Here is a 26,808-nt window from a genome sequence, read left to right on the forward strand (position 1 = left end):
ACAGGTGTTATGCAGATTGGATTGGAGGAACTATCAAGTGCAAACTTGCTCAGGCATTCTCCAATTGCAACCGTAATGCTAGCAGATCTTGGATCACCATATTCAGCACGCTGTCTCGTTGTATCGTTGCATCGCTTCACAGGGGGCTGACAGCCAACACGTGCGAAGCGGAGAGCTCCCCTAACCACCATTGACCCAAAGGGTGGTGACCAAAACCAGCAACTGTAATGCTCTGCTCGGTGCATGGCCCATACCGGGCAAAGACTCAGGTCTGGCAGCTCCCAGTACCGGTGTACGAGTACATCTCGCAACACCATCTCCGGGACCCCGTTCCGCCGGGCCCGGGGAAATTCTGGTAGCCTTGACAAGACAATGTCTCTTACCAGTCTAGGTTAACTGGGATAAGCAGTGACGAGGGGCAGCGTGGTGATGCCGCGCTTGGGAATTATTCGGTCATCTGGGCTGGCGTTCCTCAGCCTTGGGACGAGTTCGGCCCGTCTCGTTTGTCTAGAGGTATGCATGTATATGCTTATACTACTACGCATATTACGCCCATGCCTCTAATTTTTTTCAGCTTCCTTCAAACCGGCCGCACGGGATACTCGAATTCAACTAGCCCCTTCGCTCATTACTGTAACCAACCTTGGTCTTTCACCGGGGACGGGGACGGAGCTCTTTCTGCGCCCATTGCGACATCCTAGCTCGTTCCACGGAGCGCAAAAGGTGGTCGGCCAACTGCATTGACATGTCTATTCAGGATTACAATTACATCTAGACTATTGCTATTCTACTCTACCATTTGACAAGAAACGCCGAAAGGCTTCCGCGGGTGGCTGCAGACGCCACGGCGCCACTGACAGCCCGTTGCATTTTCCACTTTGCAAACCAATATCCAACCTGCACCTCTATCCAAATCAGCGTCTCTTCGTTGCTTCGGTGGTTCTCTCGGCAAAGAGGAGCAGCAAGATCCTTTTCATTTGAGCTAGAGGTTCAGCTGGCCATCAATCGCCGCCTAGTATATGCCAGGAATGATCCTCCATCGTACAATCTTCTTGTACTTGTTCCAATCCTCGCCATACTTACGGTAGCACTTGAGGTCATCCCGTCCATCACGGTGGATCAGGAGGACGCCAAAGTACACGATATAGAAGTAGGTGATGAACATGCCCCAGCCCTTGGCTTCACCTTGAACCACTTGTCGGCCATCGGCCATGACAAAGGCCCCCTCGGCCGACGACGCGCCAGTAGAAAGGATCTGGTACCCGGCGAGACCTGTAGGCAGGCAGTATGGCCATGCCTGGATCCAATCGCCAAAGTAATTGATGTGGCGGGCGATACCCCACCAACCCGTGGTGAGAAGCTTGCTGCCGGTCTTGGTCTCGATGTATTTGAGATGAGCAACGCTTGGATCGCTGGGGTTGGTGCGGAAGACGTTCTTCTGGCTGTTGGCGGATCGGAAGATGAAGAAACCAAGACCGATGAGCGAACCGGAGACGAGGAGCCCAACGGGGCCGAGCGAGCGAGGATAGACAGACAAGTACCGGGTCTGAAGGGAGTAGACGAACGGGACCCAGACAAGGTCTCCGAATGACAGCATCATGCCAAAGCCATCAGTGGTGATGTCCATGGTCGTCAAGATGGCTGCCTCGTTCACCCACGAATCAATAATGTACAGGGCTTGCACAATGGTAATGCAGACAACACTGTCTGTGACGTAACCATAGTTGCGGTACTGCTGAGCGCACCAAGAGCAGTTCAAGATGATCCACCCCATCATGCCGGGTCGAAGCTCGCACCACTCCTTCAGATCGACCTCTCCAATAAGGGGGATCGTGACGCGAGGGTTCAGCTCGCGTCCAATGTACCAATCGTACAGGATGTTTCCCGTGCGTCCTCCAGCGGCCAGCTCGCGGTTGTCCTTGTTGCCAGCCTTTACGCTGAAGCTTCGGACATAGACAAAGGTGGCCATGCCGTACGAGAGCAGAATGCTCGCGGTGAGGAGCTGGACGTAGTTGTCGCTGATGAAGGTCCAGACGGGGAACTCTGCACCCTGGGCGATGGTTCCGGCGGCAAGCGCAAAAAGAGTCGCCATGTTGGAGTACATGGCTGTGATGAGGTTAGCATGACAGCCCGTATATGCGTATCACATGTGATTTTTCTTTTTGTATGACGTACTGTTGAACCTGTATTTGAGGCGCCCGCCAGATTTCAGAACTGTGCCCTCCACCTCGGCGGCAGGGAGAATCGCGTATAGAATCAGGTTGAGAAGGTAGTATGCCGCCAAAGCGCCAGATGCCTTCCAGCTAGCCAATCCCCAGATGCCATCCTCGGGCCAGCCAACCTCGAGCTTCAGCTGGTCGATGGAGAGAGTTTTGGGGCTCAGGAACGAGGGCGCGGGACAGCCCGAGACGTCGTTGCAGGAAAAGGTGAAGAGGTAGACGAGAACGGGGAGGCCGAAGGAGATGCCAAAAGCACCAAGCCTGTGAAACACGTTAGAATCTCGCGACTTCTTTCTTTCATCTTTTCTCTCCTGCTGCTAAGAGATTGTGACTTACGGTCCACCGAATTCATAACCGTGAGGCTGCTCCTCGGCAGCTGGCGATGCTTTGCCCATTATGACACGTCGATGCGAAGCTAAAAAGGGCTGCTCCAGCACTTGTTTCTCCTGCGACGATACGGTGCCTTTTAACACAATCTCTCCAAGGAGGCTTAGACACACAAACAAAAGAAAATGCGTGACACTGCCTCAAGCCATTGGGCAAGTATGACGAATTTCCACAAGTTGGTGTCGTATCGGGAGCATACGCTTCCGAGTCGTGTCTTGTGAGTACAAGTAGAGCATATACGAGTACGCCCTGGATTTGGATTTCTCCCGACTCAGGGTAAGCTTTGGCTCGCGGTTCCTGGTGGCTAGACCGAAACGGACAAACACATTACCCGATCGGCGCGTAGTTGGTGACTGATCGACGTCATCCAGGAACCCGCCAACCAGAGGGCGAGACGCAAATCAAGATCCCGTGACTTGACGACAACTTGCTTTGCCCAGGTATCGTTGGCGCCTTGAGGCTGGCGGGCTGCGAGGCTGAGACCATTTACATCACCCAAAACTTCCATTCCTTTTGAAGTACCACGTCGCGGAGATTCCTGCTGAAAGCTACAAGGATCAGGCTGCGAACTTGCTCCCGCGTTGCGACAGCCATCGGCCTTTGCTCAAGACATTGTCGCTCGTTTTTGTCTCTCCGTGTCTCACATCAAGCCGCCCCCCCCGTATTACGCGGCAATTGATGATCGCGCAAGCATCGCAAACTTGACAGCCCCTCGAGGCCACTCTCTTCCATTACTACCCACTATTTCCAAAGAACTCTATTCAGCATGATCCCTTCAGTCTCTCGGTTCGCGTTGCTTCTGGCGACGGCCGCTGCCGCTGTCAACGCAGCCGCCGACACTCCCACGGCGACGGCGCCTCCGCCGGCGTGTACGGCAACCTCGTCCACCACTGGTGGCTTCTTCGACCTGCGGCCAGATACCGCGGTGTTGCCGCCGGATAATGGGAAGACGCACAAGTCGGGCATTTACAAGGACTATCACGCTCGAGGCTGGGACTATGGCAAGAACTTTACGCTCAACATCTGCGGCGCTGTGGTCGACCCCGTGGGCGATGTCGTCGGATTGAAGGAGAGCCAGTGGGCCAATGTTAGCGCTTACTACACCACTCACAACAGCGTCTACTCGATTGGGTTTGTTTGAAGCTTTTGCATTGCATCGCAGTCGGTTCCGCGCGCTAATCGTTGATGCAGATCTCTATCGCTGGACTTGCATAGCCGGGGGAGAAAGCTGGTCCTGCAGTACACGGGCGGATCGCCGTGTGGGGAGGGCAAGTCAAGCCCGGATAACGATGATGACGATTATGATTACGACAAGCGGGGTGCGAAACGCTACGACGAGGGCCTCTCATCGCCTGGCCACGCCCATGCGGTCGAGACGATTGATCGCGACGGCAGCACGTCCAAGATTAGACGAAAGTCGGCTACAATTTCTTTCCTGTGCGATCGGGATCCCGGGCAGACCACCGCGGTCTCATTTGTCGGTGTCGATCCCGATGAGTGCTCCTACTTCTTTGAAGCCCGATCCATGTACGCCTGCGCCCACGCTGAGCCGCACAAGCCCGGCAGCGTGGGGCCCGGCAGCGTGTTCGGGCTGATTCTCGTCATTGCCGTGCTCGTGTACGTCCTCGGCGGTGTCTTTTACAACCGCACAGTGGCGCACGCGCGAGGATGGCGGCAGCTACCCAACTACAGTCTGTGGGCCGGCATTGGGGGCTTTTTCAACGTGCGTCCTTCCCGGCCCAAGGCGGGGCTGCCTTATCACTAATGTAAGCGTGTAGGATATGTTCATTATCTTGTTGTCATCCTGTGGACGCCTCGTGCCGAGCAGGAGAGGCTACCAGCATCTTGGCTCCAGCCGTAATAACGAAGCGGAAAACCGATTGATAGACCAGCTAGACGAGGAGTGGGACGACTAGTCAGAGTTGGCATTTGCAGGCTCTCTCTCTCTCTCTCTCTCTCTCTCTCTCTCTCTCTCTTTTTTTCTTCTTGTTCAGCTTTTTGTCTGGCGTTTTTATTTATGCCGGATTCTTTACTCTTCGTAGGGAAGTGCTGTTCCCATTTGGATGTACATATATACGTATCTCCTTTTTGTTCTTCTTCTCCCTTTCCGCTTTTTACTTTTAAACTTTGACACCTTTGCACGGCATTCACGGCGTTTTATGTTTATTGGAGCCGGTTGGATGTGCCAAAGTGCGTGGACCGAACCTTTTGGCTTTGACCCGGAGGAATATGGAATAATAAGGTATGCAGGGTTACGATTTTGGATACCTGCTTTGCGGTACGAGACTGTCACGGGATATGAGGGAAAATGGGATTTTAGTTCAATGATGGAACAATAAAGGCAGGCACTTTTTTGTTTTCTTCCCTTTTTCGATCCATATCCGCTTGACTGTTAGAAGGCTATCCAAAGGATAACCAACGTTGAGCTACCAGCTTGACGGAGAGTGTGCTCCAAGTCACATCTCGCCCATGGGAGTTGGAAATTCCCGAATGGGGAAGAGTGAAATTGGATCGTCTTGGGTCCCGGGAAAGGCGATCCCGAATGTGATGGACCAAATGCACGCCTGTGCTCCAGAGGGCCGTCGGTTTTCTGGGAATATGCGGGTGGCCGGAGGTGGCGATGGGGTGGAAGAGGGCATGTTTGCGCAAAAGATGGAAGCTTTGGGGGATGTTGAGAGAGAATTCTAGGTGATGATGCGTGGTGATGAAGAAGACTGTGTTCAATGGTCTGTATCAGATACTGTGGGCTTTGGATTACTCTATTTCCAGGTGTACTCTTTCAGATGATGGTATAGCTGGGATCTAATATCATCAACACGTCCCGTGCAAACAGAAGATGCTCCCTCTTGGATAACCTCACCGCTCCGCATCCCGATGCGCTTCCCGCGGATCATCTCGGTCCGCGGCTGATATAGAATCATACCTAATTAAAGAATGTGTCATAACACAAGCTACTGGCTTCCCTAAAAGTTCCATGCTTCCATCTTCTATCAGTGTTAAACTGCATGATGGAGTTTCGTTGCACGCACACAACGGAGTAGGCGATATGTTGTACGCTTTATCATGACACAATATGCATGATAGACAAATATTTTGCGTCCTGCTGTGCTATTTTCTGCATTTTCGGAGTTTGTGCTTGTTGGTTGGGAACATGTCGTGCGACCTGCGTGGGCTCGGCTACCCGGGCTAAGGCCCTCTCTGTAGAACACGATTCAGCTGATGAATGGGGCGAGCTGGATGGAGATACGGAGAAAAAGAATGACGGTAAAAAGGAAAGGGTTGGGGTATATGATGAAAGTAAGCTTTGGCTGCGGGTTTCCTTTGTGCTGTCTCTGGGGATGATGGGCTTGGTCTGAGCATACAAGGAGAAGCTCAGACTCAATGGACTTGAACGGTCTGTAATAGACGTCTTTGAAAGATTGCAATACGAGTTGTAACAAAGATCGAAGTAATAGCTATTGCAGTGCGTATGACTGACTCTTTGTTTGTAGCTGTCCACTTTCTACCAGACCCTTTGCAGATACACATCGTACAGTAGGCGACATGTTCTAGAAGATCACCAACGTTCTATGCAGAAACATGCACAGGGGATAAACGCATGCCAGCTTCTGCCATCATGCTTCTGGACTCAGGAAACCCACATCCTCTGCCTCTCGAATATTCTCTACTTCAACACCACTCCCCGCTCCTGCATGTCCCTCCACGCCTTGCATGCAGTGTTCCGACAAAAGCTCCAGTCTCTTCCCGCTTGTTCAAACACTTTCGTTTGAACCATCAGGGTTAGGCCGCGTCGGCAATCCCAGGGACTCCAGCCGGGACGAATATGAATGTGGAGAGGCCGCGAGAATAACAACGGGCAGATCCAGAACCCCCGGTCTTTCGGGAAGAAGCGTTGACGGGGACTAAGCCTGAATCGTTGAGGACAATCTTGGTGTTGACAGTTGAGGCTTGACGTTGCCGTTCCCAGGATGAGGTCTGAGCACCTTGGGCGATGCGATGTTGTGTTGCATTTCTCCAGATTTCTTCTGCGGCTAGAATATGCGGCCCTTTCCCCCTTTCTTTCAACTCTGTGTCGGATTGCTTGCTTTGGAAGCTTTGTCGTATTACAAGGAGGAAATCTTCTGGCGTACAATGTCGAGTTCGCCTCTTTACATTTGGTGGCGCTGGGACTGAACGTTGACCTTGACGCTTGGAGTTTCAGGGGTATGGAGGAAGATGAGTGGCTCTTTTGAGATGGTTGAACGAGTTTTGGCATGCCGGTTTTGGAATGACTTGCATCTTGTTTAATCAAAGCTGTTATTGTCTGCATTTCCGGTAGCGGGAAGCAATGACCACTGGATCTCGCGCTATCGAGATTGACTGGAGGTGGATGGCGGGAAGATGTGCAGGATAGAAAGGGGCAAAGCAGAAGATTGAAGTGGGTTTGTAATATCTCGCAATGCTGTGCATCTAACTCTCTTGTCATGGCATATAGCATATAGACCATAGGCGGTCGATTTTCAAGTTGGTTTTATATCATGTGGCGGATCGAAGCTCGACAAGGCGTGTGCACCTCGGACACTTGTATTGCCAAGTGACAGCAGCTCGAGGAGTCTGTTTTTGTCGTTCGAAACTTGCTGCCAGCTGTCAGGGCTTTGGCAGAACACTACTATTTATTTTTCTCAAACTTCTCCCACGAGGAAGAAAGATATTTCCTCCTCCTCCTCCTCCTCCTCCTTCTCCTCACGAGATTCACCACGCCTTCTTTGCACACAACTGTTCCATCATCATTCATCGTTGTGTTCAAGGTGGACGGAATCTATTCTATCTGTTGTTTTATTCTCCTTTTCAAGAAAGGAAATCATCTTCGACCTTCGCCTTTTCGACTCTTGTCCCCCCCAAGCATCGCGTTTCGTTCGAGCAAGATTTGTTTTGTTTTGTCTCCTTCGTGACGCAAAGAGTCACATCATCGTCAACAACTGCCATCAAGACTTTCATCTCATCAGAATAGTATGCCCATACCCTTTCATCTCTTCCCACCCCCAGCTTCCCCCATCCCCACCTCTCATCTTCAGCACGGGAAACCACATCATCACCGTGCATGGCAGATCCATCAACTAACCATCATCACAGACCATGGATAACCAGGCGGCGGGTAGTGACGGTCAGTTGAGCTGGCTGGTCTTTTTCAGGCGGGAACAGACGGACTTACTTGTAAAAACAGCAGCAGGCATCCCAGCAGCCGGGAACGAGGCCTTCCCGGGAGGCCAAAGCTTTGATGCAGCCGTGCCTGGCTTTGACAACGGTGACGGTACCGGTCCTCTGTACCATCACAGTTTCGACCTAAACTGTGAAGGATGCAGACGACAAGCCTATGTCAGGCTTCAGGAAGAGCAGTATCTTGCGGCGCCCCAGCAGTGGGAGTCTATGGATGCAAACGCGCAGTTCTATGAACTACGTCGGTTGACCATGACCGAAGAAGAGTATTTTCAGTCCTTGTCCGACTTCGAGGTACGTCTTGTCGACTCTTCTACGCCGGGTCTACCTTGGTGTGTGGTGAATGCTGTACTGACTTTGAACAACTTCAGGACGTAAATTATTTCAACCAGCCATACCTCGCCCAGTTCGAGGAACATGGAGAGCAAGGGCCCATGTATCATCACCAACAGCCCTTCGCGCCTTTGCTCCCAGTTACTGAGGAGACTCAACCTGTTTTCGGGATGCAGAACATCCCTGATGAGGTCATCGAGCCTCTTCTCTTCCAGCAGATGGCAACTGGTGAGGCCTTTGTGCCTACAACTTTTCAGCCAACGGCATCTGAGCCCATGACTGTGCAGCCTGGAGCCTATGGCCCGGCCACCATGCAGCCAACTATGTATGCGCCGACGTTTGTGCCTTCGGGCGTTGAGGCTCCCAGCTTTGAGCCTGCAGAATTCAACTTCAATACTTTGCCCCATGGACCTGTGCAGCAGCCGATTCAGGGCGAGCCCTGGGCCATGACCCACGACGGCGGTCTCTTTGAGCCAACTTCTGAGGATGGCGTCGAGCGTGAAGCATCTGGCGAGGAACGCAATGTGTTGTTTTCGTCTGCCGCACAGCAAATGACTGAGGCTACCACCGGCGTGATGAGCATGCAGAACCCAGTTCAGTATGAACCACTCGTTCCCGGTCAAGCTTCAGTCCGACCTCCTCGAAGACTCCTTCCCTCCAATGGTCAGCGCGAGCCGCCTGTCCACCGCCAGCCTGAAGGCCGAGCCAGACGCTTGCCTGCCGTTCAGCTTACATCTGAAGAGAGCTTGGAGAGGGCTGAGAAAGACCTTTTCCTTATTGAGTCACGACGACAGAATATCTCTTACAAGGATATCAAGCGCCTTGGAAATTTCGCAGAGGCGGAGTCGACCCTGCGTGGCAGATACCGCACTTTGACGAAGGAGAAAAAGGATCGAGTGAGGGATCCCAAGTGGACGGACATTGATGTAAGTGTATTCGGCACTGGTAGTCTTATTGTGTCGTGCTCTAACGTTGCTGCCAGGTTGACCTCTTGAAAGAGGCTGTCCGCGTGTTGGCTCACGGCCTCCATCCTGATCGCGCGAAGCTCTCGTGGATGGCGGTGTCTCGATATATCACCAACCATGGCGGAAGCTATGAGTTTGGATTTTCGACCTGTCACCGTCGCTGGGTGCAGCTGGAAGAAGATGGTCAACTGGGTGATACCGGTTACGATGATAGCTGGCGCGATGAAGATGAAGAAGCGGAGACGCTGGCCGATCCCGAAGAGGAACGCAGTGAACTTGAAGAGGACGAAGAGGACGAGGACAGTCTCATGGTCGACGAGGACGACCAAGAGAGTGAGGAGGAGGAGAAAGAGGACGTGGTGGAAGAAAACGAGAATGAAAGTTCGAGCGACAACGACGACGAGGATGCGGGCGTTCCGATCAAGACGGAAGTCAAGACGGAAGAATGAAGAAGACTCGAGAACGCTCTTCAAGAGCACGACGGCACAAAGAAGTGGCCGTTTCTTTTCCTTTGTCTCATTTGGCAGTTTGGGATTTTCTTTTTCTAGGTTTTTTTTTTTTTTTCATTTGTTGCATTCAGCACGCCATTCATCACGAGAACAAAGTCTCGCACAAAGGGAGTTTTACGGAACAAAGGGTTTAGGGAATAAGGGATGCGGAAATTTGCTCGCTTTTTCATTTTTTTTTTTTTTTCATTTTTTTTTTCATTGTGTTATTTCTTTGTCGTCCTTTTTTTTTCATTCTACATTGCGCGTGGCATATTTTGCTGTTTAGGCTTTGCCTTTCAGATTTTGCGGTTTAGGCTTCGCCTTTCAGACTGCATCTCAGTCTTTGCATTTCAGACTTTGCAGTTTAGGCTTTGCCTTTGAGACTGCATCTCACATCAGACTTTGCATTTCGCATTAGCCAGAGACGCATGGGGTAGCAATGTCACGGATACGGATGGATACGGATACGGATAAACAGGGATACGGACAGGGTCAGGCAAACAAGCAGAGAGGAACGGAACTTCATGTTAGAGTACACATTTCATCTCTTCTAGGCACTTCTAATACATGGCTCTTGAAGTCACTTTGTCTACTTGCGGCTATAGTTTAACCTGCTCATCTATGACTTCTTCCCGTGGGACACCGATGCTCTTCAGTACAGCAAGCAATCCGCCTGGACTCTTCTTCAAGGCGTCCCACTCTGCCTCACTCTTCACGAGTGCCGTCCCTGCGAGGAGAGTGCCGTTTAGTGCGAGGGATCCAATCGGCGAGGATGTTTCGCTGCTTTTGATCTCGGAGCCTTCGCTTAGGCGGGGGCATATGACTATCGAGTCTTTTGTCATGGCCATGTTGTAGCTGATTCTAGCTTCTCCAGTGGTGGGAATCTCATCTGAGGCTGAACTTGTGGCTCCTGAATGCTGGGCGACTGCTTGACACGCCTTTTTGTAGAGTCGGAGATAGGCGGCGTGGAGACTTGCGGGGGAAGTTTCGGTGCTGATGGGTTCTGAAAATACAACAAAAGGCGTCTTGTCTAGTTTATCTGCCTGTTGAGCGAGCACATCCCATGACGAGCCAGTGTCCAGGCCGTCTTTCATCCGGGATACGGGCAAGAGCTGGATGTGTCTATGAGGTTGGCTTGCTCCAGAGTGCTGGCCGCCATTGAAGAAGGCGAAGAGTCCATCATCCTTTGATTCCTTTGGAGATGAAGATGCTCCATCCTGCTTCGCCTGTTCATAGGCGTCGATGCAGGCGAGCGTGGCTTCGAGGTCGGATTCCTCTAATAGATGAGTCTGCAGCTTGTACTCTTTTGTCGCGAGGATGAAGTGCTCTGGCACAACGGCGAATTTGTTCAAGACTAGGAAATGAGATGGACCCAGGTCTGTGACGAAGAGCGAAGCTGGAGGACTGGCAAAGGGATCGAATGGCTTTCGCGGCTGTGAGGGATCTGGAGGGGGGCCTTTGGGTTTGTTTGCTAGAGAGGGGGAGAATCGTAGTTGGAACTTGTGGCGTGTTGGATGTCAATTGATTTTTGCTTCTTTATACTATATCATGGATGTAGTATATATGGAGAGAGATGGAAACGTACGGGAATGGAATTGACTTGGAGGATTGTGACTTGAGTGGGGAAGTAGTGAAGCTCGTTTGTGGAGAGAGCTTTGGAAAAGGTTGCCTTGACGAGTTCATGGAGGTTTGCGGGTGCCTTCAATCGCGACATTGTGAAGATTTGAAATGTATAATTGGTAAGCTGATGGCGTTTGTGAGGTTGAGAGATAGATGTATAAGAGAGATGATTGCCTCTATTGTATGAAGCAAGATGGATTGCCTCGGAGAAAATGGTCCGTGCGAGGTTGGACAAATCCCCCTCCAGAGCTATAGCAAATCGGGACTCAGAACGAAAGCTCCAGAATAAGCAACAGACTTGATGTTTCGTTTGTCTCTTTTATGTTCAGACACTTCAAGGATGAGGGTATCATTTATTAAATGAAGAATTCAATATGACTATCCTATATCTTCTCAACTCGAATTTATACAGTCAGTTCACGCCCGCACTTGTATCTATATCCCTGGCAAGCCAACCACTCCTCGAACAGCCGGCACAAATCTAGGCACATAATAGATGGTGTATATCCCCAAGATGGCGGTCAAAAGCCCAGTAAGCTGTGAAACGAGTTGTCAGCTTTATTTCTCTTTGAATTTGAAGAATCTTACATCAAGCGACTCACCTTTTCAAACCACGTGTGAAAGTATATAGCCGTCATCAGCAGCATCCACAGGTTCAGTGACATGACGCCTATAGCCGTCTTTCCTGAAATGTTGAACACGGGCTCTCCTTTGCCCTCTCCTATAGCCGTTTCCGACTCTACGCTGGCGCTCTGAACAGTTCCGTCAGAAACGACTATGCTTCTCTCCTCAGCTAGCCATCCGCTGAATCTGAGAGCAGACCAGCCAACTTCCTGCATCAAAAACGCAGTGCCCAGCACCAAAAGAAAAACGTGTCCCGAGATGTCGTGGCCACCCTTCCACTTGCCCCCGGCCGCCTTGCATGCCACGGCCGTCAGCATCTCCTTCACGGAGCCGTCTCCCATGGCAACCTCTCGCTGGGCCAGCTCGCATTTGCCGCCGGTCCACCGAAAGCTGCGGTCAATAATGGGCGGGCCAAAGAACCACTGCGTGACGAAGAACCACCAGCCGGTGACGGCCACCCACCGCAGCCCCGCGCGGATCCTCCTCATCAAGACGACTGCGGGCGGCGTCTTGCCGGTGGGCTGGACGAGGAGGGAAAAGACAAAGGCAAAGGTGATCCATCCCCAGCCTCGCTTGACGTAAAAGACGTTGAAGACGTTGTTCTTGCGGGCAAAGTAGCCGGGCGACTTGCTCGGGTCTTGGTGGTGCGACTGCGACACGTGGTCATATTCAGCGGCGCGGATGTCGGGCGAGACGATGGAGAAGATGGTGCCGAAGACGAGGATCGCGGGGAAGATGCCGAGGGCTATTCGCTCGAGGGGCGTTGGGAGATACGGCGGGTTGTGTCTTGAGGCTTGGCTCTTGTCTTGGTCTTGATCGTGGCTCGTAGGGGCGGCCATGTCGCTGGAGCTGGAATTGTTGGGATCGGATTTGGATGCGCGGCGTCGAGATGCCATTTGACTGGACGGAAGAAGGAAAAGCGAAAAGAGTGAAGGAGAATCTAGATACTCGCAAAGAGACGAGAAATCAACGAGTTGCGATCATGAAGAATGGCGAGTGAGTGTGTTGAGGGTTATGCGATGTAGCTTGGAAAAGTACGTGTAGCTGTCACTGCAAGGCTGAGAACTTGGGCTGTTGAAGTGTATGACGTCGCCGAGGCACTAGAAGTTGGAAGAGTCTGGGTTGTCTGTGGAGATGGGTTAGTGGCGATTATTCTAAGGCACACGTCTTGATGATATCAATATGCTTTGTTATCTATCGATATGGGTTGATTTTACCCTGAATACTGTATTGCTTGCTGAAACGTGTATTGTTGGTAACAATCGAGCTCTCTAGATTGATGCAGGCATGTAGTGACCAAGACATGTGATAATGACAAGTGCTGTAAGCGTCAGAGTTTGGACATCATCAGTGAGCACCTCTACAGCATATAAGAGTGGCTTCAGTTGCTCAACAAATTCAAAGCATTTTTCTTTGAATTTTCCATTTCCATTTCCGTTCCATCCTCGTTCTAGATTCTTTTGATATATCAAACGCCATCTTCTCCAGCATCATCAAAATCCCAACGGTTTTTCTTGTGATAATCTACAGGGTAACCAAACATGAGGGCGGTGGATACTGGTCCCTGCCCCACTATTCTAGCCTCGCGGCAGGAAATTCTCTGATCCAAAAAGTTTAGCCGCCGCATCTCGACATTTCTCTTGCACCTCGAATCTCGAGATTTCAGGCCGCGGGATTCTTCAGCATCTCCAATGCCAACATGGCGGCCGCTGACGAGGCTCCTGTCGCTAGTGGCGCGCCCGCGACCGAGCGCAACGATGCAAAGCCTTCAGGCGACCAGGATAAGAAGCCTGACAACGGCCGTGGGAACAAGGGAAAGAAGGGCGACAAAGGCCGCGGAGAATGGAGGTGGGTTTATATCTCTTGATTTTGTTACAATTGGTGGGCTGGCCGCAGCATTTACCAACGGCGCTGATCAGACTGTAGCCGCACCAAGACAGACAAGCGGAAGCGCAATGACGAGTATCGCGAGTACAAGCGCCGCAAGATTGCCGACATTGACAACCCCAAGGCGAATCCCTTTTCCAAGGAAGAGATTGAGGCCGAGAGCCGGCGGCCAAAGCGCAAGGTTGCCGTCATGATTGGCTATGCCGGCACGGGCTACAAGGGCATGCAGCTCAATGGCGACGAGGAGACGATTGAGCGTGACCTCTTCCAGGCTTTTATCAAGGCCGGCGCCATCTCAAAGGCCAACGCAGACGACCCGCGAAAGTCGAGTCTGGCTCGTTGCGCTCGCACGGACAAGGGCGTGCACGCCGCAGGCAACGTCATCAGTCTGAAGCTGATTATCGAGGAAGACGACATTGTCGACAAGATCAACGAGGCGCTCCCGGCTCAGATCCGAGTCTGGGGTATCCAGCGAACCAACAACAGCTACAACTGCTACCAGTACTGCGACTCGCGGTGGTACGAGTATCTCATGCCTAGCTATTGCCTTCTCCCCCCGCACCCGCAGAGCTTTCTGGGCAAGAAGCTGGTGGAGATCAACAAGGAGTACGGCGCCGAAGAGGAAACCAACGCACGACTGGCCGATGTCAAGAATTTCTGGGAGGAGGTGGATGAGAAGGAGATTAAGCCCATCTTGGCCCGACTAGACCCGGAGACCAGAGCCGCTGTTTTGGAGAGCCTGCATTCCGAACAAGCCTCAGGAGAGGCAGAGGCAGACGATGCCAAAAAGGCTGACAACGAAGAGTCCGCTGAGCCCGCTGCCGCTCAGCAGCAAGAGACGGCCAAGGAAGAGGAAGACTATGTCATGGTCGACAAGGATCAGCCGTCTGCAGAAAACGCCGAGCCTGCTGCTATTAGCGAAGATGCCGCCGCCCAGAAGCCGACAGTCGTTCTCGAGACGGTTCAGCCCAAGCGCCGCGAGTTGGGACCCGTGGACTTTGCCCTGCGCGACATCAAGGCGGCGTACATTGGCGCTAAGCGTGCGTATCGCGTGTCGCCTGAGCGCATCCAGAGACTGCAGGAGGCCCTCAACAAGTACGAGGGAACCAACAACTTCCACAACTACACCGTCCAGAAGTCGCATGGCGACCCGTCGTCAAAGCGACACATCCGGTCGTTTGTTGTGAACCCCAAGCCCATCATCATCGGCGACACCGAGTGGCTCTCGCTCAAGGTCCACGGCCAGAGCTTCATGATGCACCAGATCCGCAAGATGGTTGGACTGGTGACTCTGATGGTGCGGTGCGGAACCTCGCTGGACCGCATCACGGAGAGCTATGGTCCTAAGAAGATGGCCATTCCTAAGATGCCCGGCCTGGGTCTGCTGCTGGAGCGGCCCGTGTTTGAAAACTACAACAAGAGGGCAAAGGAGACGCTGGGGCGGGAGGACATTGACTTTGACAGGTACAATGAGAAGCTCGAGGCGTTTAAGCAGGAGCAGATTTACTCGCGCATATTTGGCGTCGAGGAAAAGGAGAATTCGTAAGTCTGCTTTTTTATTTGTGCTCATATCATGGGAGAAGACACGTCTGACATTATCGGAATAGATTCCACAGCTTCTTCACGCAGATTGATCAATTCAGATCGAACCACTTCCTGTGGCTGACTGCCGGAGGCATGAAGGTGGCGACAATTGACAAGTCGGGTGGAAAGGACGTGGACAAGCAGCTGGGCGACGAGGATGAGGAGGATCCTGAAGGCGGAGAGGGTTAAAAAGAAAACAATGTAGCTATATATTTCTAGACTCTTGTATCTATGATTCTCATGTCCTTGAAGGGCTCTTTGGCGTTTTATCAATTGGATATCCTTTTCTTTCATTGTTTTTGTGTTGGGTCGAGTGGTATCTGTCTACACCTGTATGAACGTGAAAACCCAACTCCGAAATGCAACCCCAACGCCTAGTAAACCCAGCACGCAAGTTTCTCCCTTTCAATCACCGAGCGTCAACTCATCATCGTCCAGCACCAGCTGATGCAGCCGCAGCCGCAGCAGCAGCCGCCGCCGCAATGGTGCTCTCCATCTCCTCCCTGACGAGCGGCTGCCACGTCCCGCCGTTGCTCTCCGCCAGGGTCTTCATCTTGGAAGCCTCCATCTGGTTGAGCAGCTCCGACACGCGGTTGACGTCCTGATCGAGCTGCTCTTCTTTTTCTTTGCGATCGCTGTCTTCGGTGCCGAGGGGGCCAAAGATCCAGAGCTCTTTGATTTTGCGGGAGAGGGTGAGGAATTCCTTGATGGAGGTGTACTGTTTTTTTTTGTGTGTGAGAAGGTGAGCAATTTGGTGGGTGTGATATTAGGAAGGTGAGTTTTGTGTCAAGTGAAGAAGGGGGGAGAGAATGGGTGAACGTACGAGTCCGTCGAATTCCATTTTGAGGGAGATGCCGGTGACGGCCATGGCTTCGGGGTTGGCGTTGTTGCGGTCTTGTTCGGCTTGGACGGTGGCGAGCATCATGAGGGTGCGGTAGCGGGTGAGGATGTCGGCGACGAGGCGGTTGTGGTTGTCTGTGAGGGGGGTATGAGATGAGATGAGATGAGATGAGAATGTGAGGGTATATAGGTACATGGGTGAATGTGTGAAGGTTGATACGAGGATGAGAGATGAATGTGTCATATGAAGATGGGCAGAATTTGAAGAGGATGGGCTGACTGTGAGTAGAGTATACGGCGATTTAAGACGGGCAATGAATATGGACAAGATGGAGATGATGCTACAAGATCATGGGCAAGTGAAGCATCGTGAGAGGTGATGCCATATGGACGGGACGGCTTACCCATCAAATTGGACGAGGCTGGCTGTGAGCGCTCCATGTTGATCGAGGCTGCTTAGTGCAAGACCACGCAAGAGGAAAGGCTGACGATGATGAGTAATGCTTCGTTATCAGAGATCAATGACGGATTGAATGCGGTTCCGGTTCCGTGCTAGGCTTCGATGCCTGTCCTGTCGTCTGTCGACGTTGTTTTGGCCTGGATGGAGCTCGAATTGATGGTTTGTCGCGATGAAAGCCAAGCGAGGCTAGCGAAGGCTGAGGCCGGCAGGATTGAAGGTTGGCGGGGCTGGCGGCTAAGCACTGAAATTGTAGCGCCTTTGGGGGGGGGGCCGTTGGGGGGGGGGGCTGTCCACCTACAGTAGCCGTTTAGGTTCATGCTCAGTACATGTACAGGGTCATGGATCAGTCCTACAGTACATACAGGTATGTATGTACATACTAATGTAGCACGTTGTAATTCTCAGCACTAGAGCGCACATAGTCAGGGATCATGACCGTTGAGGTGTTGTGACTGTTACAACAAACACCTATCGAAAAGCCTAATGGAAAACAACTTGATGAATAAAATTCAAATAATATGGAATACTTGCAAAGACACTAGGAAATGAATTAATCCTCAGAGTTCAACACAACTGGACTAGGTATCTGTCACACCAGTTGCGTTCGAGACAACCAAGAGCGCTTAACAGCCCAGTCACGCAACTCGTCGACAATGGAACTGAGCCTTACCGCAAGCCCGGTAGCTGCATGTGCCAACAGAACAGTGTATCCCTGCCCCTGTGCCTCGTTCATGGATGCGGATCCTTCTGGTTGATCCATCCAGCAAATGTTGCACCCCCTGCAGCAGCTACTGCTGGTCGGAGCATCTTGTCCCCCATGCTCTCTTGTTTCCCCTCTTCAATATGGCTGATGCTGCCAAAAGAAAAGAAAAAGAAGGCCATGTGGCGGTGTTGCTGCATCTGCAAGGCCGGGACTTCGAGGCATATTCAGTCCGCATCTTACATGGTTGGTCTATTTCGAATACCGGCTGTCACTATTAGCCGCCTACTAAGGAAGTGGAACCATCTAAAGACAATAGTCAACTCTTGAGAATAAGACAACACAAATAGAAACAGTCGAAGAAAGTGTCACTCTAGAGAAGAAAGTCACAGATCGGTTCCAAAAAAAAAAAAAAAAAAAAAACCAAAACACAACTCAAACGACCCAAGGAGAGAAAAACTTGAAATCTGACTCCCCCCCAACAGGCTGGGACAAAACCACCACAATCCTCCGCATCTCACTCCCTGCTGCAACTTTTCGCTATTCAATTCGATTCGCCGAAGCCCCGCAGCCTCTCCTCAGCCCCATTGGCCTGTCGCAAAGTTGAAAGCCCGTGCCGTCGCTTGTGTGGGCTTTATTTCGAGGCCTGGAGGTCGATCCTTCGCTTGGGAGTGAACAGCCGCCCCAGCCAGGATTTATGTGAGTGGCTGGCCCGGCTGCTTGTCTGTATGCACGCTGATGTCGTTTCCAGGAGAGGAGGAGAACAGGGAATTGGTTTTTTTTTTTTTTTTGCCAAGTGACAAATTGTACGGGGGGTTGCTGTACTTTACTATACGTGGTGTCTCGCGTGTTGTTGAGTGTACATGTAAGGCAAGGTTGAATACATGGTAGCGTGATGGGATGGGATGGGATGGGAGGGGCCTAGGATTTGGGACCATGTATGTCTGGCGTTTCATCTGCGAGAACTCGGCTTTCTTTTCCTCTTTTTCTTTTCCTCTTCTATTCCTCCTCTTTAGCTAATTTCTCTTTCTTTCTTTTTGCCATGTGTCATGTATGCGTGTAGTTGATCCATTTTGCGTTTGGCGGTTACATCCAGCAAGCTTCCCCTCCTAGCCCACGTTGATACCAGCATTAGCCATAGCACGCGCCTCGAAGCGTTGCATTGCTTCTGCTTCTGCTTCTGCTTCTGCTTCCTTCTTTATTTCTCCTCTCACTCTCGCCAAAGAAGCTTCATTCTTTGCCAATGGCTGGAATAGACTCAACAGCCACTCAGGCCCCGACTAAACCGGCCGTCCCCGTCGTCACCTCGTTCCCCTTCAACCCCCTAACGACAACTTTTACCCGTCCCTCGGACTGCGATGGCATCTTTGCATCCAGCTTCCTCTCTGGCATTGACTTCTCAACGACCTGCCTGCCCAAAGGCTTCCACACTGACGAGATATCGTACTTCTCGCCCGGCCTGGTGTGCCCTACGGGCTACTACTCTGCTTGCCACGATAACATCGGCGCGAAGAGCATCACGACGGTAACATGCTGTCCGACATTTGGAACCGACCTTTCACTTTCGTGTGTCACGGCTAGCACGCTGGCGAGTGTTTGGTCCACGCTGTTTTGTACATGGGTTGCAGGCGATGTTACTTCGCTCCCCATGACGGTGAGCGACAACGGCATCACGAGCACGGTGACGAGATCTTTCTCAGGACGTGAAGGACTCAATGCTTTTGGCGTTCGAATGGTCTACCAAAAGACTGACACTCAGAGGACAACAATGGCAACGACAACCAAGCACACGGCAACCGAGTACACACCAACATCCTGGACATGGTCTGGGTGGCCGGCATACCCAACGGGCCCTGAGTCTAGCGACTCATCCGGTGGCCTCTCCTCAGGAGCAAAGGCTGCGATAGGAGTAGGAATTGCCGTGCCCATAGTCGTCGTCGGTCTGGCCGTCGGCTTGTTTGTTTGGTGGTGGAGGAGACGGAAGCAGTACAACAAAGTGCTGATGGGCCAGCAGACACAGCCCACAGAGCTTCACAACCAATCGACGCCTAGCGAGTTGGTGGGAACGATGGGCAAGCCTATGCATGCTGCCGAGGTGCCTGCGCATGAACCTCCCGCGACTGAACTGCCGGCGTCATGGCGGTAGCGACGGATCTTTTGGAGACACTGTATGATTCGGAGGCGTTTCGAAACGATACCCTACGAAATAATGGATTGGAGTTTTTTCCTTTCTTTCTTTGATGAGATGGATGTTAGCGGAAGCTTTGGAGGCCTGGGAGGAATGGATGAAGGGACGACATTTGTGAGAGGCTGATTGTTTGCTGCATTTTTGAGGGGGCATGATGCTTTGAGGAGAAGTGAAACCTAATGTTTGGCGAGAGCGCTGTAGCAATACGCGATGATTGTATTTGACCCTAGAGATATCCGATTTATTTGTTGTTCACTGAGCTTTGATATAAAGACGAAGAAGATGTGATGCGTGTTTAGCACCGGTGACTCATGGAGCGATATGATGACACGCTGGGGAGCTGTTGAGATATACCATGTATTCGGCAACACGATGAATAGAACACGGAAGAAAGGTGTTATAAGCGCGAACAAGTGCGACACCGGTGCTCACTGTGAGCGTTATATACCTCTACAGGCACCTTGTGGTAAAGCATTTCATCTATGGAGAGCTTGATATAGCATAAGGTACGTCGTTTGACTCGCATCCTGCGGGTTGTTTGCGAAACCTTCCGTAGCATATCCAGTGTTTCCATTTGACAACGATCGTCGCCGCCAGCCTCTAGGTGATCTACATCTAGCTTGCGAGGTGAAAGAGATTGAGTAGATGGAAATAGATGTGCGGAATACATACGGTTATAAATGTCGGGCGCAGTTTAGGAATGTTCGGTCTGTAACGGTCCTCATCTGTCTCTTCAAGTTCCTTTTATGCCAAGGCCTTTAGTTTAATTGCTTTTTGTTTGCAATGTTGACCAAGAGTATTTGATTCTTGGCTTCAAGTCATGTGTCCCCTGCATTAATCTCCAAAAGACGTATTTCTCTTGTTTCTATGTGTTTCGAAATGAGGTCAGCTGTTATCAGAAGACAAAGGAGGGTGATTGTTCGCCAACGTGCTGTTTCACAACACAAAGCATCGACTTGACTGAACGAAACATTACGAACACAACTGAATCATTGTTTTTTTGGCTTGTCGATCGCTCGCGTGTTCATCATAGCTGCAATTCCTGATCAGATACAAAAGGGAATACGAGATCAAGAGCTGTCTCTCAAACGATCCTTCTTCGTCGACCTCTATCAACTCGGAAAAACATACCAAGTCACAACCATCACAAATAAAGTCCCCCAAATCACGAAATTATTCATCATGAAGTGGTTCATCAGCATCGTTGCCCTCTACGGAGCCCTGGCAACTGCTTTGCCCAGCAACATCAATGCCCACAATTTACCAGACATTCAAAATGTAGCGGGCGTCGGCTTAGCAGAAGCCCATAAAGAAGGAGGCGACATGCCTAAACGTGGCATTTGCACTGATGATGACCTGGATTGCTGCTGCCAGTGTGCTGGATCTAAGGCTTTCCCGTGTATTGGATGTTTTGGGGTAAGTGATTCTGAAGAACTAGATAACGTGTGACTTTGACTAACGATGATGGATCATAGCTCAAGAATTGCCCACACGAGAAAGTGCGTTTTGTGAATAAGGAGAAGTACTATAACTACTATACGCATAATCCACACGAGTCAAGAGGGGATGATGTTAGAGATGAAACTGCTATCCCCAGCAACACCAAAGCCATCAATTTCTTGGAGGTTCAAGATGCAGTGGAAAACGATTTAGCAGACATCCACAAAGAGAGAAGCGACAATGCTAAACGCGGCATATGCACTGATAATGACCCGGATTGCTGCTGCCAGTGTGCTGAATCTCAGGCTTTCCCGTGTATTGGATGTAAAGGGGTAAGTAGTTCTAAAGGATTAGCCAATGTGTGGCTTTGGCTAACGATGTATTATAGGAAAAGCAGTGCATAAACCTAGGCCGTGTGTCTTTTGATGTAAAGCCGTCAATAAAAATTGTAGGCTATAACTAAGGGACAAGAGATGATGATGTTAGATATGATGGTGTTGAGAGGGATTTTTTGAAATAACTTGGATGGTTAGTTGAGTGGCAGGATTCCTGGAAGAACATCAGCCTATCTGTCTTCACAATCCTCTTGCCCGAGAGCTATTCTCGTGTAGACTATAATTCAATCATTTGCTTCTAGATACATACTAAAGTATTGATATATACACACTTGCAACTCCTTTTCGTTCCTTCACTCCGCATCGCGTATGACAGACCGCCTGGGCCGTATTAGTCGCAACTTACTGGTCATTGTTCACCAAGACATATCGGTACTTTGCCTTTCCAAGATCCATATCGACAATGGCACGGTTAGCTTCGCTCATCGGCCACTGCTCAACCCACGGCTTGATCCCCTTGTCGGCAGCAAGCTGCAGCATCTCACGGATCTCGTGAGGTGAACCCATGAAGCTTCCAGTCAATGATCGGCGACCCGCGCAAATCGTTCCAGCACCAACTTTGAATTGTCCGTCATCCGGAAGACCGAGCTGGCAGAAGATACCCTCGCGCTTAAGCAGGCCAATATACTCGGTCAGGGGCATGTTGGAGCTCGAGATGGAGCAGATGATGAGGTTGAGCGTTCGGGCGTGCTTCTTTGCCCATCCTTCTTCTTCGGCCGTGGCGATGTATTCGTCTGCCCCTAGAGCCAGAGCGTCCGCTCGCTTGTCCGAGCGACGAGACACGGCCACGATTTTATCAGCGCCCATGGCCTTGGCGAACAGGATGCCAAAGTGACCCAATCCGCCAACCCCGAGAACGCCAACCGACATGCCCTTGAGACGCTGGTCAAGAGGCCCCTCGCCACGGTTTCCAAAGTGCGCGAGCGGCGAAAAGGTCGTCACGCCGGCACACATCATCGGCGCGGCATGCTCGCTCGCGAGGTTGTCGGGGATCTTGAAGGCGAACTTGGCCGGGCATCGATGGAACCGAGCATAGCCGCCCATGCTCTTCCCGCCAGCAGCGGTGAGGTACTTGGCACCGTACGTCGTTGTCGACCGCGGGCAGTAAACCTCGTTGCCGGAAGCGCAGGCCTCGCAGTCGGAGTGATCCTCGACCGTCTGCGGCGGCTTGCGGCACTGACACGAGTCGTTTTGCGCTCCCACGCCGACCCGGTCGCCGACTTTGATGCCGGTCTGGGCGGCGGCCTCCTTGCCGACTCGCACGGCCGTGCCGACAATCTCATGGCCGACGACGACGGGATACGCAGTCGGACCCTGGACAATACGCGTCTTAGCCTCAGTTTGTTGTTGGGGGGGGGGTTCCGTTATATGAGAGATTTGCTTACCCAGCCAGATCGGAGCTTATGCAGATCTGTGCCACAGATGCCGCAGTGTGAGATTTTAATGTCAATGTCCGTCTCTTCCCAGGGCTTGACTTCGTACTCTTGCCAGACCATCTTGCCCTCGGCAGAGTCTTTGTCTAAGGCAACCCATCCTTCAAACTTATTCTCGTTGGAAGCCATATTTGTGACGGAATTTCAAGTTGCAATTGAAAGAAGACAGTCCTCCTGCTTTACACTGTCACTTTCTCTCTCTCTTCTTTTCAGCTCACAACAACTCGCGCGAAAGAGTCCTTATATCCATTTCCAAGACCCTCTCCTCATTACATCATTAACTCGAAAGGGCAATTTAGGAACAGCCAAACGGACAGCTCGGGCGGATGGCTTCCAGATAGTGCCCCCGGCTTCTGGCCAATTACCAAGGAACCGCGTTGCCGATGCCGAGCCCTCGACTGCCGGCAAGCGACATCATCGGCGTTAAAATCGATAGTTCTTCGGACCTAGCCGGGCGTTTTCTGGGGCCAAAAGAGAGTTCCCTGCCCTCTTTGGCGTTTGAGGATACGCCGCCGAGTTAATGACAGAATTTGCCTCGGCTTATGTGAACAAGTATAGGTAGATTAGGATCTTGATTGGATTGGCTTTAATCAGAGGTGGTGTGCTTTTTTTTCAAACGCCGATCGGAGCATCTTTTTTCCCTGTTCTTTGCATGAGTAAGCGGGATTAATAACCCGTTTTTGACTTGGGAAGGGCGTTCTTTGTCATTGATGCGACACGAGCGGTGAAACAAAACTCAAAGCTCGAATCTCCACTCTATCGTCTTGTTTATTAAACTTGAGGGATTATTGCTATTATTGTTGTATATGTATATAAGAACCGTCGATTTGTTCTACCGTACTGTCTGTTTTGAAGACTAAACGCCAGCTGCAAAACACCTTCGAAGCCCCTCGTCTTGTCTCATGGACTACTCAGACGAACCACCCTAGACTTTCGCTATCAAACGATTCCGTGCAGAATTTTATGAGATACCCTAAACATATCTCTCAATAATACACAATAACCGGACTTGACAATACTAATTCCATCGAAACGTGAGACGATCCAGCAAAATACAATGATTCCACACTCTTATCTTTTCTGAAGGTATCGACTTGGAACAAAAGCATCAGCGATCATGTTAAAACGGCAGATGCCACGGCAAAACTTATTCTTTTGCTTATAAAGTCTCATTTCAAGTGCTAAATCCCTGTTTCCGCTCTTTGAATCTTCAAATCACTTGTCATTGCGGAGGAATGTGGAGGGGCATCACGGGAAGTTCCGAGATCCGACTTACAAATTTATTTCTATTTCGATCAAGCCCACCAGCCCGACGATATTCCGTGCGAGTTTCTTGTGTAACCATTACTTTATCAAGCGGAGAGTTCCTCTGTTGCCTGGACTACTTCAAGGTCGTTCGGAGTTGAGAGGAGATGATGATTTCAAATACGGCTTCACAGGCCGCGGATTCCACTCATGGAATTTTCACCTGTGAAATAAGATTCTGATACTTTATAAAGGTGTAATATTTAAGTTTTCGAGACCTTTCATTATATATATGGCCACAATTACTTTGATTCAATCCTCTTATTTGCAATCCTGCGGAAAGCATCAATGAAAATAGCCAGAAAAAGAACCAGCTGGAAAAGGATCCCGTCAGAAAGAATCCCACCATGAGGGATCCTATCAGAAAGAAGCCATAAAGGAGCCAATCACAAAAGAAACAACCAGGCCATGTTAATCACTACAAACTGAGCAAAATGTTGAAAGTCTTTGTCCTAATCAACCATCTCGTTTCCCAATCCTACGGAAAACGCCAAAACAAGAGCCAGAAAAGTTACGCCTGTCAGGCCATGCTGCTTACCGACAAGCTGACAAGCTGCAGGCGCAAAATTGTCTGTGTTTTTGCCATGCTAAAAAGATCGACGAGAGAGGGAAAAGCCAGCTGCAAGCAGCAACCAACAAAAAGCGGGCTGGACCAAGGAGAGTGGTCGCACAGATCCACGTGGCAAGTCAACACTTGTTAAGAGTTGAACAAGACTATATAAAAGTGCTTATCCTGTTTACCAATTGGAATTGGCAAATACAGTCGAGTTGGTATGCAGAGATGATGATTCCATGCTGGATAACGACAGTTGAACGTCTTTTGGTCTACATCGCTCTTCACTATCTCTTCGGTATCGAGTTTGGCAAGACCTCTGCATTCAGGGTTGGTGACACTCCCAAGTAAAGGCATTGAATTTGTGGTGATCAGGATATAAGACCACCGCTCGAGATTGGAAGAATACCAACCAAGCTCCGTCTGCGTACATCTCACGGATTCATCAGGACAAAATGAACGCACACCATCATTTCATTTAATAGCGGCCAAATGTCTGTCTACTTAACCCTGATTCCCACCAAGTCATCATAAAGTGTAGTCAGTAAACTACATCATACCGCTCAGTTGAGCCATGTGCTCAGACCTCGTATTCGAACATTTAATATCGAGGTAATCACAAGAGTCACACCGAGAAACAAGAAAAAAAAGGGGAAAGAGAAATAGGTGATTAGTTGCGAGATAATACATGGTGCAATCATATTTGAGACACGGCAACTATTAATAGAGGGTTGCGTTAGCAGATGACCTCCGCCAAGTCGGGAACCAAGGTAGGTAGTGCCCGAAATTAACCTTTGTAGTTGATGTGCTCATAGGAGTTGATGTGCTCATAGGATTTGATGTGCTCATAGGAGTTGATGTGCTCATAGGAATTGATGTGCTCAGCTAATATTTCCCATTCAGGGGGATGACTACAGCTGCTATTGGCTGTATCCTACAATAAACACAGCAGGCAAAACAGCTTGTCAAGTCCAACGATGTCATGGCCACCCTGGTTGATGATGACCGAAGAATATAATTTGGCTATTGACAAGCGAGGCTAGTTAGTACAGATGTCGTGGCCTATTTTCAACTCAATCTGCCTGGCCTATTTCCTTAGTTGCGTTGCTAGCCCTATCCCAAGTCCCTAAATGAAAGAAAAGTCCATTCTAGGGAACATGGCCTGGTCGTCTTACATGCAGAGATAGCGCACAGGTTTTAAAACTGACACGACGAGAGGCGAGACTTCTCAAAATATTTGCCAAGGGGCGGCTGCGATACTACGCGAGCATTGCATCTTCTTTGCCCTTGTTTGTCACCATGGAAAGTTGGCTTGTTTGTTGTTGGTGGCCAGCGCACATGAGTCGAATGATGTGTGTTGGTGAAAATTGAACCCTTGCGAAAGATCGTCGGAGTGTAATCAGTGCTCTTCTCAACGGAAGCTGTACGACTTCAACGTTGCCACACTTTATCAAATTGATAAATCGTGTCTGTACTCGAGTTCACAAGTGCTCTTACCGTAACAGTTGACATGCAAACCCTTGGATCGACTTCACAACCGCAGGCAATGTTGACGGCGAGAACAGCCACCCCAGTTCTCCGGTCGAGATTGCGCTGACCCATGCCTGTCTGCATCCACCTCCCAGCCATAGCTTAAGTATTTTTAGAACAACTTTGTTCTGTAGTGGGACGGCGATTCCTACCAAATGCCCCCAATTTTGGGCCTGGCCAGGTCCATCCTCTGCAGCTAAAAAAACAGGAAAACCGCGCTTCGCCACGATGCTAACTCGGGATCAGCATTGTCACAGAATGAAACTCACATTTTGAGAAAACGGGCCGTGGCGAAGGCGGCTGGTTACACTGGTTGAGTGGGCAAGCCTCGGCATTGGGTGCCTTTTGCTTTTGCGTAGAAGGATAACTTTGATCAGACAACAAAGACGGTGGTGTGCTGATGTTCCTGGCCAGCCAGCCACCTGCGGCCTGAAAGGGATGGGCAACATGCTGGCTCAATGAGGCTCTGAGGATCGAGTCTTACGATTCGATGCGGAGCAAATCGCGATCATATAAGCACCAGTCGAATACGGAGCAACAAAGATTTTTCGGCCCCCTTACTCGAGACCATCCCATGCACGCAAATCCTTGGATGGGCCTGGTGCGTGCATGCGTGCCCTATGCGCACCTGGACTGTTGCAAAGACGCCATCACTTGTTTG

General features: G+C 50.7%; 10 protein-coding genes across 10 annotated transcripts; 5 read left to right on the forward strand and 5 right to left on the reverse strand.

Moving 5' to 3' along the window:
- Positions 1-1,012: 1,012 nt before the first annotated feature.
- Positions 1,013-2,614, reverse strand: Triagg1_1291 (uncharacterized protein; the record flags this gene model as incomplete). Its single annotated transcript, XM_062895345.1, has 3 exons — positions 1,013-2,106; positions 2,176-2,480; positions 2,556-2,614. 3 exons carry the CDS (start codon positions 2,612-2,614, stop codon positions 1,013-1,015), a joined length of 1,458 nt encoding a protein of 485 aa, XP_062759630.1.
- Positions 2,615-3,372: 758 nt separating this feature from the next.
- Positions 3,373-4,522, forward strand: Triagg1_1292 (uncharacterized protein; the record flags this gene model as incomplete). The annotated part of the gene is made up of 3 exons (XM_062895346.1): positions 3,373-3,737; positions 3,798-4,329; positions 4,385-4,522. 3 exons carry the CDS (start codon positions 3,373-3,375, stop codon positions 4,520-4,522), a joined length of 1,035 nt encoding a protein of 344 aa, XP_062759631.1.
- A 3,199-nt stretch (positions 4,523-7,721) lies between these two features.
- Triagg1_1293 (uncharacterized protein) lies at positions 7,722-9,549 on the forward strand (the record flags this gene model as incomplete). Its single annotated transcript, XM_062895347.1, has 4 exons — positions 7,722-7,749; positions 7,810-8,096; positions 8,174-9,061; positions 9,118-9,549. 4 exons carry the CDS (start codon positions 7,722-7,724, stop codon positions 9,547-9,549), a joined length of 1,635 nt encoding a protein of 544 aa, XP_062759632.1.
- Positions 9,550-10,187: 638 nt separating this feature from the next.
- Positions 10,188-11,302, reverse strand: Triagg1_1294 (uncharacterized protein; the record flags this gene model as incomplete). The annotated part of the gene is made up of 2 exons (XM_062895348.1): positions 10,188-11,087; positions 11,174-11,302. 2 exons carry the CDS (start codon positions 11,300-11,302, stop codon positions 10,188-10,190), a joined length of 1,029 nt encoding a protein of 342 aa, XP_062759633.1.
- Positions 11,303-11,792: 490 nt separating this feature from the next.
- On the reverse strand, positions 11,793-12,728 carry Triagg1_1295 (uncharacterized protein; the record flags this gene model as incomplete). The annotated part of the gene is made up of 1 exon (XM_062895349.1): positions 11,793-12,728. The coding sequence occupies one exon, from the start codon at positions 12,726-12,728 to the stop codon at positions 11,793-11,795; it is 936 nt and encodes a 311-aa protein (XP_062759634.1).
- An 803-nt stretch (positions 12,729-13,531) lies between these two features.
- On the forward strand, positions 13,532-15,492 carry Triagg1_1296 (uncharacterized protein; the record flags this gene model as incomplete). The annotated part of the gene is made up of 3 exons (XM_062895350.1): positions 13,532-13,680; positions 13,759-15,261; positions 15,327-15,492. The coding sequence occupies 3 exons, from the start codon at positions 13,532-13,534 to the stop codon at positions 15,490-15,492; spliced, it is 1,818 nt and encodes a 605-aa protein (XP_062759635.1).
- Positions 15,493-15,730: 238 nt separating this feature from the next.
- Positions 15,731-16,339, reverse strand: Triagg1_1297 (uncharacterized protein; the record flags this gene model as incomplete). The annotated part of the gene is made up of 2 exons (XM_062895351.1): positions 15,731-16,021; positions 16,127-16,339. 2 exons carry the CDS (start codon positions 16,337-16,339, stop codon positions 15,731-15,733), a joined length of 504 nt encoding a protein of 167 aa, XP_062759636.1.
- A 2,207-nt stretch (positions 16,340-18,546) lies between these two features.
- Positions 18,547-19,449, forward strand: Triagg1_1298 (uncharacterized protein; the record flags this gene model as incomplete). The annotated part of the gene is made up of 1 exon (XM_062895352.1): positions 18,547-19,449. The coding sequence occupies one exon, from the start codon at positions 18,547-18,549 to the stop codon at positions 19,447-19,449; it is 903 nt and encodes a 300-aa protein (XP_062759637.1).
- Positions 19,450-20,673: 1,224 nt separating this feature from the next.
- Triagg1_1299 (uncharacterized protein) lies at positions 20,674-21,394 on the forward strand (the record flags this gene model as incomplete). The annotated part of the gene is made up of 3 exons (XM_062895353.1): positions 20,674-20,907; positions 20,967-21,263; positions 21,320-21,394. The coding sequence occupies 3 exons, from the start codon at positions 20,674-20,676 to the stop codon at positions 21,392-21,394; spliced, it is 606 nt and encodes a 201-aa protein (XP_062759638.1).
- Positions 21,395-21,668: 274 nt separating this feature from the next.
- On the reverse strand, positions 21,669-22,888 carry Triagg1_1300 (uncharacterized protein; the record flags this gene model as incomplete). Its single annotated transcript, XM_062895356.1, has 2 exons — positions 21,669-22,640; positions 22,712-22,888. 2 exons carry the CDS (start codon positions 22,886-22,888, stop codon positions 21,669-21,671), a joined length of 1,149 nt encoding a protein of 382 aa, XP_062759639.1.
- Positions 22,889-26,808: the final 3,920 nt, after the last annotated feature.

The sequence above is a fragment of the Trichoderma aggressivum genome, assembly GCF_033847375.1.
Source record: "Trichoderma aggressivum f. europaeum strain CBS 100526 chromosome Unknown scaffold_003, whole genome shotgun sequence".
Lineage (NCBI taxonomy): Eukaryota > Fungi > Ascomycota > Sordariomycetes > Hypocreales > Hypocreaceae > Trichoderma > Trichoderma aggressivum.